The following is a 14,928-nucleotide window of genomic DNA, read 5'->3' on the forward strand; positions in this document are numbered from 1 at the left end:
TGTCATCCCTTATTAATGCCCATGCCGAAAAGCTGCGAACGGAAAACCCACGAAGGAAACTAAAAGAGCAGTATCATCATAGTCATTACAAATCATCAGTCCCACTTCAAGCGTTGGGATGTGGGACGAAAAGCCAAGCGATCTAGAAATAAATGCGGATCAATCCGTGCCTTCCAGGATCTCCTCCCCTTCCTCCAGAGAGAGAACCCACCCTCGCCATTCCTGCCATTCCGCATAACTGGCGCTTGCCTTGAGACCCTGATATCTGACAGTACGGAAATCAGAGACCTGATCCCAGGGCTTAGTAGCACCGGAGTTCCCACCAGCTGCACCGCGTAGCAGTCTCCGTGCAGTACTGCCGCCACCACCATCCCAGCCCGCCTTACGCATCAAGCTTTCCACGGTCTCTTCTTTGGTCCAGCCCTGCTCGACAGCGACGTCAGGGAGATACGTGGCGCCATAGCGACGACCGCGGTGGATGAAGGAGATCCGCAGCCCGTGAGTACCCAAAAACCAGTCCAGGGCGTTTGTACACGGCTCGAAGGACCCAAGGAGGGTGAGGGAGCATGATAGGGAGGGGAGAAGGGATTTGGGAATGGGCTCAAAACGGGTGTCATCGAAAGCCCTAAAACAAGGTCACATGTAAGTCAGTGTGATATATAGATAGGAATGTACCTTTGTGGCTTTATAGCGAGAGAGGGGTATTCAATGGGAACCACGTACGAGGTCAAAGCGTAGGACTTCAACCCCGCTGCAAGTTCCTGCCCCTCGAATGTGCCTATGCACCCGCGTAGAGACTTGTGTCCACTTCGTGACAGGGTGTTCCATGTCACAAACAGGGGATATCGCTGATCAGGCGACCTCAGCTGAGGGGTTTCGGAAACCGCACTTGGCGTGGTGATATTGGTTGAGCTTGACTGTAGCGAGTTGGATGAAGTATTGGATGCGGACGACGATGTGGCTGCGCTGGAAGAGGCGGAGAATTGGCTCTGAAGACGGCTGATTCTGGGCAGTTGCAGCTTCTTGGGCTGACTACTCGACTGGGTCGATTGGTTGCTATCGTCATCTTCGTCCTGTTCATTCACGGGCTGCTGTTGGTCTGTATCTTCCACTTCGAGTTGCTCTTCAAGACTCGACAACTTATTAGTTTGCTCGTGCTGTTCCCATAGGGCCTCTACGGCTGCCAGAGTGGGGGGCTCGCGATCCTCGAATGAAGCGAGGAGAGACTCAAAGCAATAGTAACATTGTGCGGTGTTCGCCATATCAGGCAAAATCCTGTTCTCTCTTGGTTCACCAGTGACTTCTTCAAGAAGTACTGCACTGCTTCGGGTTCTTTAATGAAGGACAAGTTGGGGGGAATTATGTGGTCTCCGCAATGGTCCGGGGCGATAAGATACTGCGTCCTTATCGATGCTGGATCTCCAGTGAACTCCAATGAGCCAAATTTTAGAGGCTGTAGGAGAATATAAAGTAGTGCAGCACCGAAAGTCAAAGGCAAAAGGCAGGAAAGGAAAAGGCAGAAACAGATCAGGATGAAGACAAAAGGAAGAGAGAGAGAGAGAGAGAGAGAGAGAGAAAGTACGGGCGATTAAGTATGTCACTGGTTCACAAGTCTTTTATTGGTTCATATTGCCAGTAATTTAGATCCACTCTCACTTTACAACCTTGGAAGTATATAATGCGAAGGTATATCCCAGCGGGTCGGAAACCAATTACATAGTTATTGGTAATATTAAAGCCTTCCAAGGTTCTGTCCTAGGAGTTATTATGATCTGCTTGTCGTAAAGGCCAACTTGGAAGACACGCCGGTTTAAAAAAGAGATATAATCTGATTTTTGTAGGGGTTAAGATTAATAGTTGATCGTACTATTATAACGTTAAAATTAGTGAAATTAATTATATAGTCAAAGATTATATGTAGAAAAGTCTCTTATATAGAGCATGCTTTTTTTTTACCGCCCTCTTATATATCCAAAAAGATATCTAAAAAGACATCCAGAAAGAACATAACAAGGCCGTATAAGCGGCTGAACGAATGGAACTTGAGCTTTTCACCCGCCTGGGCGGACTGATAGCGTGATGCATTCAAAACCAGACAATTGTTAGAGTAGAAATCTTGAACAGACAATGAATCTCTACGATGTTTGGGTGTTCTATGCGGCCACATCGCCAGGTATAGAGCCAAAATCAGGCAAGACTAACCAACAAAGGCAATTGACGGCTACACAACGGTATTACCTAGGTAGGAAGGATAATGGAAAGCAGATGAGAAGAAAATAGTCCTTGGATTCTATAGATCCTTGTGTTGAGAACAGATTGTAGAATGTACATAGGACGCCCAATTAATGTTGAACTTTTCCCCTTAGAAATTCATGTGAGCCCGCTGTTGAATAAGTGCGAGGCCCAACCGCCAAAAATAACATTGCTCGTTTCACATGCAAAAAAGCATTTCCCATATCCCAATGACCCGCGTCAGGTTGAAAAAGCAGTCCGGTAATTAACCCCTAAAAACGCACCCATGTATTTTTTCTTTTGTTATACGAAATGATGTTGAACTCGTGGGATCCTAAATTCAGAATCCCTCTTAATTTTTCCGTAACTCATACTCGGACCTCAATATCCCATTTAAACGGGGAGAGGGAAGGTGCTGGCCCACTGAGCAATCTCCTTGCGGAGAGCAAGGATCTCAGGAACGCTGTCATCAGCAACCTTGGCCTTGAAGTCCTTGAGCTTGTTGGCCTCCTTGGGAAGCTCGCTCTGGATCTTCTTGCAGAGGGCGATGGACTGGTCAATGTAGCGGGCAATGCGCTTGAAGTCCTCGGAGCCCATACCACGGGAAGACATGGCGGGGGCACCAATGCGGATACCGCAAGGAGTGAGGGCCGACTTGTCACCGGGGATGGAGTTCTTGTTGCAGGCAATGTTGATCTGCTCGAGAACGGCCTCAACACGAGCACCATCGAGGCTGTTGGCGCGGAGGTCGACGAGGACCATGTGGCTGTCAGTGCCGTCCGAGACAAGCTTGTGGCCAAGAACCTTGAACTCCTCCTCGAGAGCCTTGGCGTTCTTGATGACCTGCTCCTGGTACTGCTTGAACTCAGGGGTGTCGACCTGCTTGAGGGCAACAGCCAGAGCAGTTATGGTGTGGTTGTGGGGACCACCCTGGTGGCCAGGGAAGACGGAGAAGTTGATAGGGTTCTCGAGGTCGTAAAGGACATCCTTGCCGGTCTTATCGGTGCTGCGGACACCCTTGCGGAAGAAGATCATGGCACCACGGGGACCACGGAGAGACTTGTGGGTGGTGGTGGTCACAACATCGGCGTACTCGAAGGGAGAGGGAATGACACCAGCGGCGATCAGGCCAGAGATGTGAGCCATATCGACGATGAGGTAGGCGCCAACCTTATCGGCAATCTGGCGCATGCGCTTGTAGTCAATCAGACGGCAGTAGGCGGAGGTACCGGCGACCAGGCACTTGGGGCGGTACATCTCAGCGTTACGCTCGAGAGTGTCGTAGTCGATGATACCGGTCTCGAGGTCAACACGGTAAGGGAAGGTCTCGAAGTAGGTGGAAACGGCAGAGATCTTGCGGGCGGGGGTCTGGTAGCCGTGGCTCAAGTGACCACCGTGGGGGAGATCCAAGCCCATCAAGCGGTCGTGGGGACGCATGAGAGCCTGGTAGACCTGGAGGTTGGCGGGGCTACCAGAAAGGCACTGGACGTTGACGCCCCACTTGGCGGGGTCGAGGTTGAAGGCCTTGAGAGCACGCTGCTGGCAGGTGATCTCAATGGCGTCGATGTGCTGGTTGCCACCGTAGTAACGAGCACCGGGGTAACCCTCGGAGTACTTGTTGCACATGGGCGAACCAAGAGCATCGAAGACAGCACGAGAAGTGAAGTTCTCGGAGGCAATCAGGACGATTGACTCACGCTGACGCTGGATTTCCTTCTCCTGTACGAATAGACGAATTAGCACAGCTGAGCTTTCTGGTGAGGACAATGCATTCAACTGCAGGTCCCAATTGTATAGTTTCGACGTACCATGATGGAGGCAATCTCCGGGTCACTAGACACCAGGGTGTTGTGCATTTGCTGTAATCGATGAGTCAATGATCTAGATGCTAGTAATGAGGGTAGATGTGTTACTCACGTCCCGGTGGGACTCGGATAGAGCGTAAGACATGATGAAGGATGGTAATCTGTCTGAGAATAAACAGAAAAATTTGGATATGGAGGAGGGGAGATGAAGAGAAGGGGAAAAATTAAATGGAAGTGGTGGGGGAGGGGATCTGCCTGTTGCCTCAGGCGCTGAACTTTAACTCACCGAACGATATCGGAGAGAGCTGGCCGGATTAGGGTTTTAGGTTATAAAATTTGTAACTGCGGCAAATTGATACAACTGGAGGTTCAAAACAATTCCTGAATTGGCAAATCCCTTGGAGCATTCGATGAAAGAAATAAGAGGAAATAGATTATGAATTGTTCGAGTTGCCACAGCTAATGAAATGATGGCGCCTTTTGCTGTCTTGAAATGATCGCTAAAAAAACACCAGGGTATTTCCTTATTATAAACGCCAAATGAATTGAATTGAAAGGCATGCGGCACCTGGTTGGCTTGAGAATTCCCATTCTGAACCGGTATTTTCGAAGTTCAAGCTCCATGCTTCCAGGGTCCTCATGCTTCCACGGTCCTCGTATTGTCCTCATGTAGCGTTCCTGCTCGACTCCCAAAGTCAGAGATGACAGAGCGCAAACGTCTCACACGATCCTCCAGTTCTGCAATCTCCCTTTTTTGGTCATTGACAGACCGATGCACATCCGGTAGCCCTTCCACGACTGTACGAGCCTTCTGAATTCGGATCCTGACAGAGCTGGTTTCGGTAGGGAGGTTTTTCACATCGAGCGGCGGATGAGCGCTTGAACCAAGGACTGATACTTCTGGTACAGCATGTGAAGAGGCGGCGTTGCCATTGTGTCCACCATTAGGGATGTTTGAAGGTGTCTGTTGGGTCTGCGCCTGGGAAGCCCCTGGGACCCCTGTTGTATCCCCGGGCGCATCCGATGAACCGGTTTGCTGACCTTTTGAGGAGAGCAAGCGAGAAAGAATCCCATGCAATGGTGGGATTATTTCAAAGGTCTGTGGTGGAGGGAAAGGAACTGTTTGCGGCGCTGGTGTTGGCGCATCTTTAAAGGGCGTCTCAGGCACGGGGGATTTCAGCAGCGGGGTGCCCACTGGCGGGGATCGAGAAGCCATTGTCGGGAATGTTGACTAAAAGGATCCCGAGGGAAGATATCTAAAGGACGAGTAGATCCCGGCTGGGGTAAGTTTTTAGGGAAGAGTCGGAAGACACCCTGTAGATTCGGCCGCAACACATGATTATCTCAGCAAATACGCTCCTGGCACCCGGTGACGGTGACGTCGGGGCCCATGCCCCTCCTTCACCGGCGGCCTTTTTTTTCTTCGTTGGTGGTCTGATTCCCCCTTTCGATCTCTTCTCCTCTAAACATCTGTTTAAAGGTAAGCAGCTCTGTCGGTTTACTGTTGGATTTCTCTTGGTTCAGCAATTGATCTATATTCATATAACTCTAGGTGTGATTCAAATCACGATAACAAACCCCACTATGGCTGACCAAAAAGTTGCCTTGAGTATGATTGACTGCCACCCAGGTCCTCAAAAGATATGCAGGCTAATACAAGCTTTATAGTTGTGATTGATGGCTGGGGTATTGCAGGCCCCAACTCCCCACCCCAGGGAGATGCCATCGCCGCGGCTGATACCCCACACATGTCCGGCTTCGCTGAGCCCAACTCCAAGACCGCCCAGGGCTTCGCCGAGTTGGATGCCTCATCGCTCGCGGTTGGTCTGCCCGAGGGCCTGATGGGCAACAGTGAGGTCGGTCACCTGAACATTGGTGCTGGTCGTGTTGTCTGGCAGGACAGTGTTCGCATTGACCAGACCCTCAAGAAGGGCGAGATGGGCAAGGTCCCCAGTGTTGTCAAGTCTTTCACCCGTGCAAAGGAGGGTAATGGACGTCTCCACCTTCTGGGTTTGGTCTCGGATGGTGGTGTTCACTCCAACATCACTCATTTGTTCGCCTTGCTCCAGGCCGCCAAGGACATGCAGATCCCCGAGGTCTTCATCCACTTCTTCGCTGATGGACGTGATACCGACCCCAAGAGCGCCGACAAGTTCATGAAGGAGGTGCTTGAGAAGACCCAGGAGATCGGTATCGGCGCGATTGCCACTGTCGTGGGCCGCTACTACATCATGGACCGCGATAAGCGCTGGGAGCGTGTTGAGATTGGCCTCAAGGGCCTGGTCACTGGCGAGGGCGAGGACAGCTCGGACCCGCTACAGACCATCAAGGAGCGCTACGAGAAGAACGAGAACGATGAGTTCCTGAAGCCCATCATTGTTGGCGGCAAGGAGCGCCGTGTCCAAGGTACGTGTGGTCCAAGCCCAAAAGACAATGTGATGATAGCTAATTGAGCCTGTATAGATGACGATACCCTCTTCTTCTTCAACTACCGCTCGGATCGCGTCCGTGAAATCACCCAGCTGCTGGGCGACCATGACCGTTCCCCGCGTCCCGACTTCCCCTACCCCAAGAACATCTCCCTCACCACCATGACCCAGTACAAGACTGACTACACCTTCGATGTTGCTTTCCCCCCTCAGCACATGGGTAACGTGCTGGCCGAATGGCTTGCCAAGAAGAACCTCCAGCAATGCCACATTGCTGAGACTGAGAAGTACGCTCACGTCACTTTCTTCTTTAACGGTGGCATCGAAAAGGATTTCCCTGGCGAAACCCGAGATATGATCCCTTCGCCCCGAGTTGCTACCTACGATCTTGACCCAAAGATGAGTGCAGCTGCCGTCGGTACCAAGATGGCTGAGCGCCTTGGCGAGAAGAAGTTCGACTTTGTTATGAACAACTTCGCCCCTCCCGACATGGTTGGCCACACCGGCGTGTACGAGGCCGCCATCCAGGGTGTTGCTGCCACTGACAAGGCCATTGGCGAGATCTATGAGGCCTGCAAGAAGAACAACTACGTTCTGTTCATTACCGCCGATCACGGGTAAGTTATCCTGCGAATCAGGAACACTTTTCATCTAGAGGATTGCTAGTTAACCCACATTCGCAGAAACGCCGAGGAGATGCTCAACGAGAAGGGCACCCCCAAGACCTCCCACACCCTTAACAAGGTTCCCTTCGTTATGGCCAACGCCCCTGAGGGCTGGAGCCTCAAGAAGGGCGGTGTCTTGGGTGATGTTGCGCCTACCGTTCTCGCCGCCATGGGCGTTGAGCAGCCCGAGGAGATGACCGGTGCCAACCTGCTGGTCAAGTCCTAGATAACTAGAGTTTTTCGTACATAAATGTTTGATTATGAATCAATGAATAGAATTTTGTCAATATACACATGATCTTTCCTTTTGATTTTATAATATCAGAAGTCACCCATCTTCTAGCTGCTTTGGGGATGCTTTCAAATATTTCTTTACTTGATTCATATGCGTCCTTCTTGATGGGAAGGTATTATTGAAAGATCGAAGGCATAAAGCAACATTAAGAAAAAGACTTCAAAGCCCAATCGATCACTTTTGATAGCGTTGCATTAAAATTTCGAGGGTATATCTTTAAACTGATCCATGCGCTGTTCTGGTGTCAGGCACCTGCACAGATCATACATTTCCTCCAAGCTTTCCCAACTCAATTGGGATTTGGTCAATGTCCAAGCATTCCTCGAGATATCGTACCTCCAAAATAGTGTTCACAGTTGCATAGTGCATGCACCGAATCATAGTGAACTGGTTGAGGGTTGATCCCATCCGACGTCAGCTTCATAGCTCGCACGCCACCTATTGCATCTCCGGGTGATATATCCTTCTTCGCCTGCGGGTTCAGAGAACTTTTGAGTTTATGCGGAGGCCGAAGCGGCAGCAGCCTGCTGTTGAGCCTGGCTTTGGAGTTGGATGAGCTGGGTGAGGGGTTAGAATATGCATATATGGTGGGGGTGGTGGATTGTAGTTGGATGAGGGCGGTTTACCTCTGAGCGCATCTTCTCGCTCTTTTCTTGTGTCGCCTCAATCTCGCCTTCAATTCGCTTGCTGTAGGTTCTCAGTCAGCATATATTTTCGTTGGTTCACAGTGGCCAAGGCAGTAGCACTGACATCTCCTTCTCAATGAACTCCAACCGACTGTTGACGGCCATGGTGGCTTCGGTCTTATCCTGCTTCAGCAACACCGGGCCAACAAGCTTGTAAATGTTGGATTCATCGTCCAGCTGGGCGAACTCGGTCTGTACACCTTCGTTCTCTTGCTGCTGCGATTCGAGTCTCTGGCGGGCGTCGACCAGAACCTCAAGCTCTGGAAGTGCGAGAAAGGTCAGTAGCTGTTGTTGTGATTAATTAGATATCTAGACATACCGGTCTGCAATCCCTGGAACTCTTCCGAGAGTGCTTGAAGCTGTTTCTGGGGGTCCATGGTGAACTTGGAGGTGAAGTGGGAGGAGGGAAAATCAATGGCTCCCGCCCGTAAACAACTTCCACTCTCACTTTCCCCTCCAATTCCCATCAACCCTCGGTTCTAGGGCTGTTTTGTACCTCTTTTCTTCTACAACCAAAGAATCTTCAAGTTTTCTCTTCTACCAACTCGTTGCCTATCCCTCCAGCCTTGGCCCATTGCCCCCCCAACCCTTGCTCACCTCTCCCCGCTTTATCACATCTGCCTCCGCGGTCGACTTGCTCCCTCTACCCCAGACAGCACACGCATTGCCCATCATGAGTAATACCGATTTTCTGGGGCGGGCGATCGATACGGTCAAGAAGGCGATCGAGAATGACAACGATGGCGAGTACGAAAAGGCTTATCAGATGTACTACTCCGCACTCGAATTGTTCATGCTGGCCTTGAAATGGGAGAAGAACCCGAAATCGAAGGAGATGATCCGCTCAAAGGCCGGCGAGTATATGGATCGCGCGGAGAAGCTTAAGAATCACCTGGCCGAGGATCGGAAAAAACCAAGTGCGGTTGGCGCAAATGGAAAGGTGGCGCAAGGCAGTGGGAAGGGAGGGTATGTACTCGACTTCTTTTCACAAGAGCTTCTCGCTCTAGCACCTTCCCATATGTGTGATAGGCAGTGCTAGCGAGTGGGCTATCGTCCTATGTTATCCCCGCTAACAACACTGTATCATACAGGAAGGAAGATGATGATAACGGCGAAGATGCGGATGCGAAAAAGCTTCGATCGGCGCTTCAAGGAGCTATCCTGTCAGACAAGCCGAACGTGAAGTGGGAGGATGTTGCTGGCCTGGAGAACGCAAAGGAAGCATTGAAGGAAGCTGTCATTCTTCCCATCAAGTTCCCCCATTTGTTCACTGGCAAGCGTCAACCCTGGAAGGGTATCTTGCTCTACGGTCCTCCGGGAACGGGAAAATCTTATCTTGCCAAAGCCGTGGCAACGGAGGCAAACAGCACATTCTTCAGCGTCAGCAGTAGTGATCTGGTTTCGAAGTGGATGGGTGAGAGTGAAAGGTAGGGCAACATCTTCATCTACGGGAGCTTCGAAAGTTGCGTACTAATTCGCGTCTAGACTTGTGAAGCAGTTGTTTAACATGGCTCGTGAGAATAAGCCCGCGATTATCTTCATCGACGAGGTCGATGCGCTGTGCGGACCCCGTGGCGAAGGAGAGTCCGAGGCCTCGCGACGTATCAAAACCGAATTACTTGTACAGATGGACGGTGTCGGCAAAGACTCGAAGGGTGTTCTGATTCTGGGCGCAACCAATATCCCCTGGCAACTGGATGCTGCTATTCGGCGACGATTCCAGCGAAGAGTACACATCAGTCTTCCCGATTTCAATGCACGAATGAAGATGTTCATGCTAGCCGTAGGCTCGACGCCGTGCCAAATGACCCAGATCGACTATCGCCAATTGGCCGATCTAAGCGAGGGCTACTCCGGTAGCGATATTAGTATTTGCGTGCAGGATGCACTGATGCAGCCAATCCGCAAGATTCAAGGAGCAACACATTATAAGAAGGTATGTATACTCAGTCCTCACCATTCCAATGCACAGCGACTGACCCGGCTCTTTTACAGGTACTCGACGAGGGCGTAGAGAAACTCACGCCTTGCTCACCAGGGGATGCGGGCGCAATGGAAATGAACTGGCTCGACGTCGATGCGGATAAGCTCCTGGAGCCAACTCTCACTCTGAAGGATTTTATCAAGGCAGTGAAGAACTCTCGGCCAACTGTTAGCGGTGAGGATCTCACAAGGAACGCTGAATGGACTCAAGAATTCGGCAGTGAAGGCGCATGATCGTATCTTCCGAGATGGTCGACGTTTCTTCATCATGGCCTCCGAAATGTGAATCTTTCTATCCCAGTTGATCGACAGCATAAAACCCTGGCTCCTTGGCTTGTTCCAGGGAGGACGAGAGCTGAATATCTCATGCCCTTGCTCATAGTCTCTATTTTCCCCTACGCTTTATCTGTGTCCATGTCAATGCTTGCTTCATTTCGGATTCCTGTGGTTTTTTGGTGGGTGTCTCCGAAGAGTTTGGTGTTTATAAGCGTTTCTCAATTACTTTTGGCAATGGCCGGCGTTGGCCAAGCAAATATTTTCATGCGTCTATCCTCGCGAGTGTCTCCGTTATCGGAAAGCGTGTGAGAAGCTGCATACATGCTGCTTTGAAGACTAACTACTAGTACAAACTTGTATGGTTTTCGCCGTAGCTTGTAGGTGTAATTAATGCCAATCAAGGCTCAATTTCTGTACTGACAGATGCTACGTAAATGAATAACTGTTCTTGACTCATCAAATTCCTCGCTGGGATGACACTATGCACAAATGATTCGAACAAACTGGCACAAAGCCAGCCCTAGAACGCCTCAATAAAAATGAAGGTAGACACGGAAACACGAAACAAGTTGAAAAAAAAAAAAGCTAGTATACTTGCAAGACATGTCGGGGGAATCTCTCATGACAGAAGGTCGACGCTGGAAGAACAAGAGACAAAATCACGAATGACATAAAACACAGCACCGATCCATCTACTGGCCAAGCAAGCTCTTGTTCGAGCTATCACGACGCTTAAGCATTTCAGTCTTAGCACGCTTCAAGCCCTCGCCCAGTTTCTTCGTCCGCTTCCAATCACTGCTCATCTTTTGCATGCGAACAGCGGCCCTCACAAGAGATATGGCGGATTTTAATTTATGACGGGGAGTGCGGATAGGAGCTCGGTCACGGGCCTGCACGCCCATCTCGGAAATCATACGGAGATCGGCATCGTTGCTGTTGGTAACCTGTTAGCTGTATTGCAGATAATATTAGATAGAAATGGGGGTACGAACCATGCAACTCGGACGCGTTCACCAAGTTCCATCAAGCCCTTGCTCCAGGCAAGATCACGGCGGAATTTTTCTTCACGCTGTAGGCGAGCGCGAAGCCAGATGATTTCCTTGCCCAGGCCTCGAATCTCTTTTTCATGTTTGGTTTTGTTGGTAGACTTAGAAAGGGAGGTTTTCTCGAGGATTTCGTCGTGGCGTCTTTGTAACATATCGAGATTTTTGGTTACTGCTTCGGCCTCGCGCTTGTGGGCATCTCGTTCTTCGCGAATCCGGCGCACATGTGACTTCAATTCGTTCAGGCGGGCTTCTCGTTCGGAGAGTTTTAGGGCCAGTGATTCGGCTTCGAGGGTAGAGGACCTAAGGAGCTCATGGAAGTCCTTTTGGTCCTCTTCTTTCATCGCGGCACGTTCTAGCTCTCGGTTCTTTGTGTTCACCTTCTGGAGGGATCGGTGTGCTTCAGCCACTTGTTTTCGTAGACTGCGTAGCTCTTCATGGAGCTTGTTTGATGGAGAATTTTGTGGGGAGTGGGACTCGAATTTGTTCATCATCGCATCATGAAGATCCTTTTCCAATTCCTCAACTCGGGACTTGTAATTTTGCGCAGAAGACTTCTGCTTGGACTCACGCTGGAGGAGGATCTTTTCGCGTTTCCTAGCCTCCTCCAGGCTGTGTCGAAGTAAAGACAAGTCACCATGTGTGCCAGATTGTTCATTCTCTGCTACAGGCTGCTGCTGCTCAAGAAGAGCTTCCAGTTCCTGGGCGCGACGCTCCAGGCGCTGTACCTTTGTCTTGGCCGAAGTGAGTTCTCGATCTCGGTTACCCGAGCCAGCAAGCAATTTATCTTGAAGGCGATCGATTTCAGCCGAAAGACGACCCTCCTCTGCTACAAACCGCTCACTTTCTGAGACAAGCTGGTCCTCAAGGGACGCTTTGGCGTCTCGCAGTATTTTGAGTTCGTTGTCAAGTCTTGTTACAGTCTTGCGTAGTTCAAGTTTGGCGCGGTCAAACCGGGTGGTGTCATCTGCATTCTGGACTCGGTCGAGTTGAGCTTGAAGCTCATTGCGTTCAACCTCAATCTCCTGCGCCGAAGCCTTCAGGTCAAACATCTCCACATGAGCATTTGCAAGCTGATCACGGAGCTTCTGTCTTTCGGCGATAGACTTTTCCAAGTTTTTGTCCAGGTCAGATGTCCCATTTTGTCGACCCTTAGCAAGTTCTTGCTCATCCGCCAAACTCGATTGTAAAACGATCACCTCGTCTTCCAGAGCTCGCACCTTGTCTGCAAGTGCTTGCTCTTCGCGTCTAGATACCCGAGCATCCTGCTTCGCCGTAAGAAGCTCGTCTCGTTTTTCATCAAGGTCGCGTCTTGTCTTGTCGAGGTCGTCTTTCAGATCTTGGATTTGGCGATTCAGCATAGACTTTTCTTGCGTATAGCGCTTTTTCTCGCTATCAATGGCCTCTTGGAGCCTAGACTCCTTCCCAGAGTATGTGCTACCGGCTTCCTGAAGTGTGTCGATGGTGCGCTTCAAGTCTGCCGCTTGGCCTTCTGCCCATGCTTTCTCTGATTGTAGAGTCCGCTTGCTGCTTTCCCAGCGGCTTTGATCGACGGCAAATCGGCCTTCCTTCTCCTCAATCTCGTGGTGAAGGTTTTCGATCTCCTCTTGCAGCCGTTCAAGTTCCGCTTTGTGCTGCCAGCGAATGTTGTGTCCTTCATCCTGAGCGCGAGATGTGGCATCTTCAACCGCTTTTTGAAGTTCGCGGATTCTGGATTGTGCACGGTCAAGTTCGATTTGTAGTCCTCCCGATTCATCAGTCAGCGCATGATGGCGAGTTTGAAGAAGTTCCTTTTCGTCCGTTCCACGCTGGAGTTCGTCCAAGGCCTCCTGTAGTCGAGCAGAAGTAATTTTTAGGTCCTGTCGGGCTTGATCGCGATCACGCCTGGCCACATCAAGGTCCTCAACTAGTTGGTGGGCGTTATCTTCTAGGCCATGTTGGATAGTTTGATAACGCTCTTCGAGGAGGGTCGCATGGTTGGTTTTACTCTCCAGTTCTGTCCTCAGAGCATCGTTCTCCTGTTGCAGCTCACGTATCTCTTCTTCGAGCTTTTCGGTCCTGTCCTCCATTTGCCGGCTCAGTCCTTTGGTGGTAAAAGATTTGTTCGACATTTCGTCCTGCAATTCTCTCAAATCCTCCTCGGCGCGGTCCTTCTCTTCAATAGCCTGCCTTGCGGCATCCACTGACTCTCTGGTTTCGGACTTGGCCCGGGCAAGACTATCATGGAGCTCTTGCATCTGCTCCTTAGCACGGTCTAGCTCAACCTGGAGCTCTGAAGCTGCGCCATTCTCCTCAGCGTTACGTTTCAGATCCTCCAGCTCTTCTTCACGTTCCTCGAGCAGCCGATCTTTCTCTCTCGAGCTTGCTTCTAAATCTTCAATATCGTCGCGAAGCTTATCGGTCTCTTGCGATTGGGTATCTTTGATTTGCCTCAATTCGTCGCGCGCTTCTCGGAGTTCGAGGTCACGCGATTCAAGCTCTTCGCGCATGATATCCATTTCACGTTGTACCGTCTGATCTGCTTGCTCCCTCCATGATTTCTCCTTTAATTCCACAAGCTGTAGCTGGTAGTCCTCAAGATCTTTCTCTGCCTGCTGTAGGCTCTTTCGGTATCGGGCAATATCGCGTTGCATCGTTAATCGCAAGACCTTGAGCTCTCTGTTTTCTTTGAGGGCTTCGTTATTGTATTCCGGGCCAGCCTTTTGCAGTTGTTCTTCCATGAAGTGAATCCTCAGCTTCAAACTGAAATTGACTTTGCTAAGTTGATCAATGGCCTGTTGGCGTCAGCATTAACCTGCAGAGAGTTGGGTGCAAAACATAATGGTAGGGATATGTATCATACCATAGCTTGGTCCTTGAGCGACAAATTATTCCCTCCATCACCAAGGACTCCTCCGTTGCGCCCTGACAATGCGGGCAACGGTGTACTTTGCGCACTACTGCTTGCAGCGTGTGGAACTGGAGTTGACTCTTCCATTGTCCGATCCTCCTCGTATATGTCAGACATGTCCATAGCAGGCAAGCCGGGTGTGTGGGCGTTGCTGCGACGGGTCTCTCGCTGATATCCCGGGGTTTTCGGACCGTCTGTTCCTCGGGCCGCAGACATATTCCTCAGGAGATTGTTCTTCGTCGCGCTCTTCATTAACGGGGTAAACTCTCCCTTCTCGGGGGCTGTTGCTGGAAGATGTCGTAACGCGCTTCTTGTTGACTTGGAAGCAGCACCAGCGCGCGGAGTGACGCGTTTGTCGAAACCTTTGATCACATCGTTGTCCTTGGATGGTGTTTGGAATGAATTTTCAAGGGAATCGAGTGCAGACAAGTGATGCCGCCCCGCGCTGCGAAACCCGGTTGTAAGGTAAGTCGCGTTGCCGTCGTATTCGGTGCGCGGCGTGTCGATGTAGGGGAAGGCCATGTTTGAACAGGGGGAGGTGGGCCAAAACCTTTCAGCGCGTGACCATCACCGTCAATAAGGGCAGGAGCGAAGTTTAGACTGAAATTTCACGCTTGACAATCA

The 14,928-nt window shown here is 50.6% G+C and overlaps 7 protein-coding genes across 7 annotated transcripts; 2 read left to right on the forward strand and 5 right to left on the reverse strand.

Annotated features, from left to right (window-relative positions):
* Positions 1 to 3: 3 nt before the first annotated feature.
* N7455_002097 (AMMECR1 domain-containing protein) lies at positions 4 to 1,538 on the reverse strand. Its single transcript, XM_065604221.1, has 2 exons — positions 676 to 1,538; positions 4 to 625 (listed from the first exon to the last, which is right to left on the reverse strand). The coding sequence occupies exons 1-2, from the start codon at positions 1,260 to 1,262 to the stop codon at positions 160 to 162; spliced, it is 1,053 nt and encodes a 350-aa protein (XP_065462712.1). The 5' UTR covers positions 1,263 to 1,538; the 3' UTR covers positions 4 to 159.
* A 728-nt stretch (positions 1,539 to 2,266) lies between these two features.
* On the reverse strand, positions 2,267 to 4,248 carry N7455_002098 (glycine hydroxymethyltransferase SHM2; the record flags this gene model as incomplete). The annotated part of the gene is made up of 3 exons (XM_040951729.2): positions 2,267 to 3,951; positions 4,041 to 4,091; positions 4,150 to 4,248. Coding segments are annotated over 3 exons (1,476 nt in total), but the record flags the coding sequence as incomplete, so codon positions are not given.
* Positions 4,249 to 4,674: 426 nt separating this feature from the next.
* On the reverse strand, positions 4,675 to 5,253 carry N7455_002099 (mediator of RNA polymerase II transcription subunit 9; the record flags this gene model as incomplete). Its single annotated transcript, XM_040951114.2, has 1 exon — positions 4,675 to 5,253. One exon carries the CDS (start codon positions 5,251 to 5,253, stop codon positions 4,675 to 4,677), a length of 579 nt encoding a protein of 192 aa, XP_040818170.2.
* Positions 5,254 to 5,372: 119 nt separating this feature from the next.
* On the forward strand, positions 5,373 to 7,426 carry N7455_002100 (phosphoglycerate mutase, 2,3-bisphosphoglycerate-independent; the record flags this gene model as incomplete). The annotated part of the gene is made up of 5 exons (XM_065604222.1): positions 5,373 to 5,517; positions 5,590 to 5,646; positions 5,706 to 6,443; positions 6,501 to 7,083; positions 7,150 to 7,426. The coding sequence occupies 5 exons, from the start codon at positions 5,373 to 5,375 to the stop codon at positions 7,355 to 7,357; spliced, it is 1,731 nt and encodes a 576-aa protein (XP_065462713.1). The 3' UTR covers positions 7,358 to 7,426.
* Positions 7,427 to 7,923: 497 nt separating this feature from the next.
* On the reverse strand, positions 7,924 to 8,579 carry N7455_002101 (tubulin-binding prefolding complex subunit YKE2; the record flags this gene model as incomplete). The annotated part of the gene is made up of 4 exons (XM_040951194.2): positions 7,924 to 7,983; positions 8,053 to 8,113; positions 8,177 to 8,372; positions 8,432 to 8,579. 4 exons carry the CDS (start codon positions 8,577 to 8,579, stop codon positions 7,924 to 7,926), a joined length of 465 nt encoding a protein of 154 aa, XP_040817629.2.
* A 206-nt stretch (positions 8,580 to 8,785) lies between these two features.
* On the forward strand, positions 8,786 to 10,329 carry N7455_002102 (AAA family ATPase VPS4; the record flags this gene model as incomplete). Its single annotated transcript, XM_040951698.2, has 4 exons — positions 8,786 to 9,078; positions 9,204 to 9,539; positions 9,598 to 10,048; positions 10,108 to 10,329. 4 exons carry the CDS (start codon positions 8,786 to 8,788, stop codon positions 10,327 to 10,329), a joined length of 1,302 nt encoding a protein of 433 aa, XP_040818498.2.
* A 508-nt stretch (positions 10,330 to 10,837) lies between these two features.
* N7455_002103 (putative spindle-pole body protein (Pcp1)) lies at positions 10,838 to 14,826 on the reverse strand (the record flags this gene model as incomplete). The annotated part of the gene is made up of 3 exons (XM_040951798.2): positions 10,838 to 11,304; positions 11,364 to 14,188; positions 14,257 to 14,826. The coding sequence occupies 3 exons, from the start codon at positions 14,824 to 14,826 to the stop codon at positions 11,064 to 11,066; spliced, it is 3,636 nt and encodes a 1,211-aa protein (XP_040818186.2). The 3' UTR covers positions 10,838 to 11,063.
* Positions 14,827 to 14,928: the final 102 nt, after the last annotated feature.

This window comes from Penicillium solitum (genome assembly GCF_028829755.1).
Source record: "Penicillium solitum strain IBT 25940 chromosome Unknown utg000001l_segment0_segment0, whole genome shotgun sequence".
NCBI classification, from domain to species: domain Eukaryota; kingdom Fungi; phylum Ascomycota; class Eurotiomycetes; order Eurotiales; family Aspergillaceae; genus Penicillium; species Penicillium solitum.

Coding starts and splice junctions, on each gene's coding strand:
- N7455_002097 (XM_065604221.1), bottom strand. CDS start 1,262: ATGGCGAACACCGCACAATGTTACTATTGCTTTGAGTCTCTCCTCGCT. Junction 626..675: donor CTCGCTATAAAGCCACAAAG/GTACATTCCTAT, acceptor ACCTTGTTTTAG/GGCTTTCGATGACACCCGTT.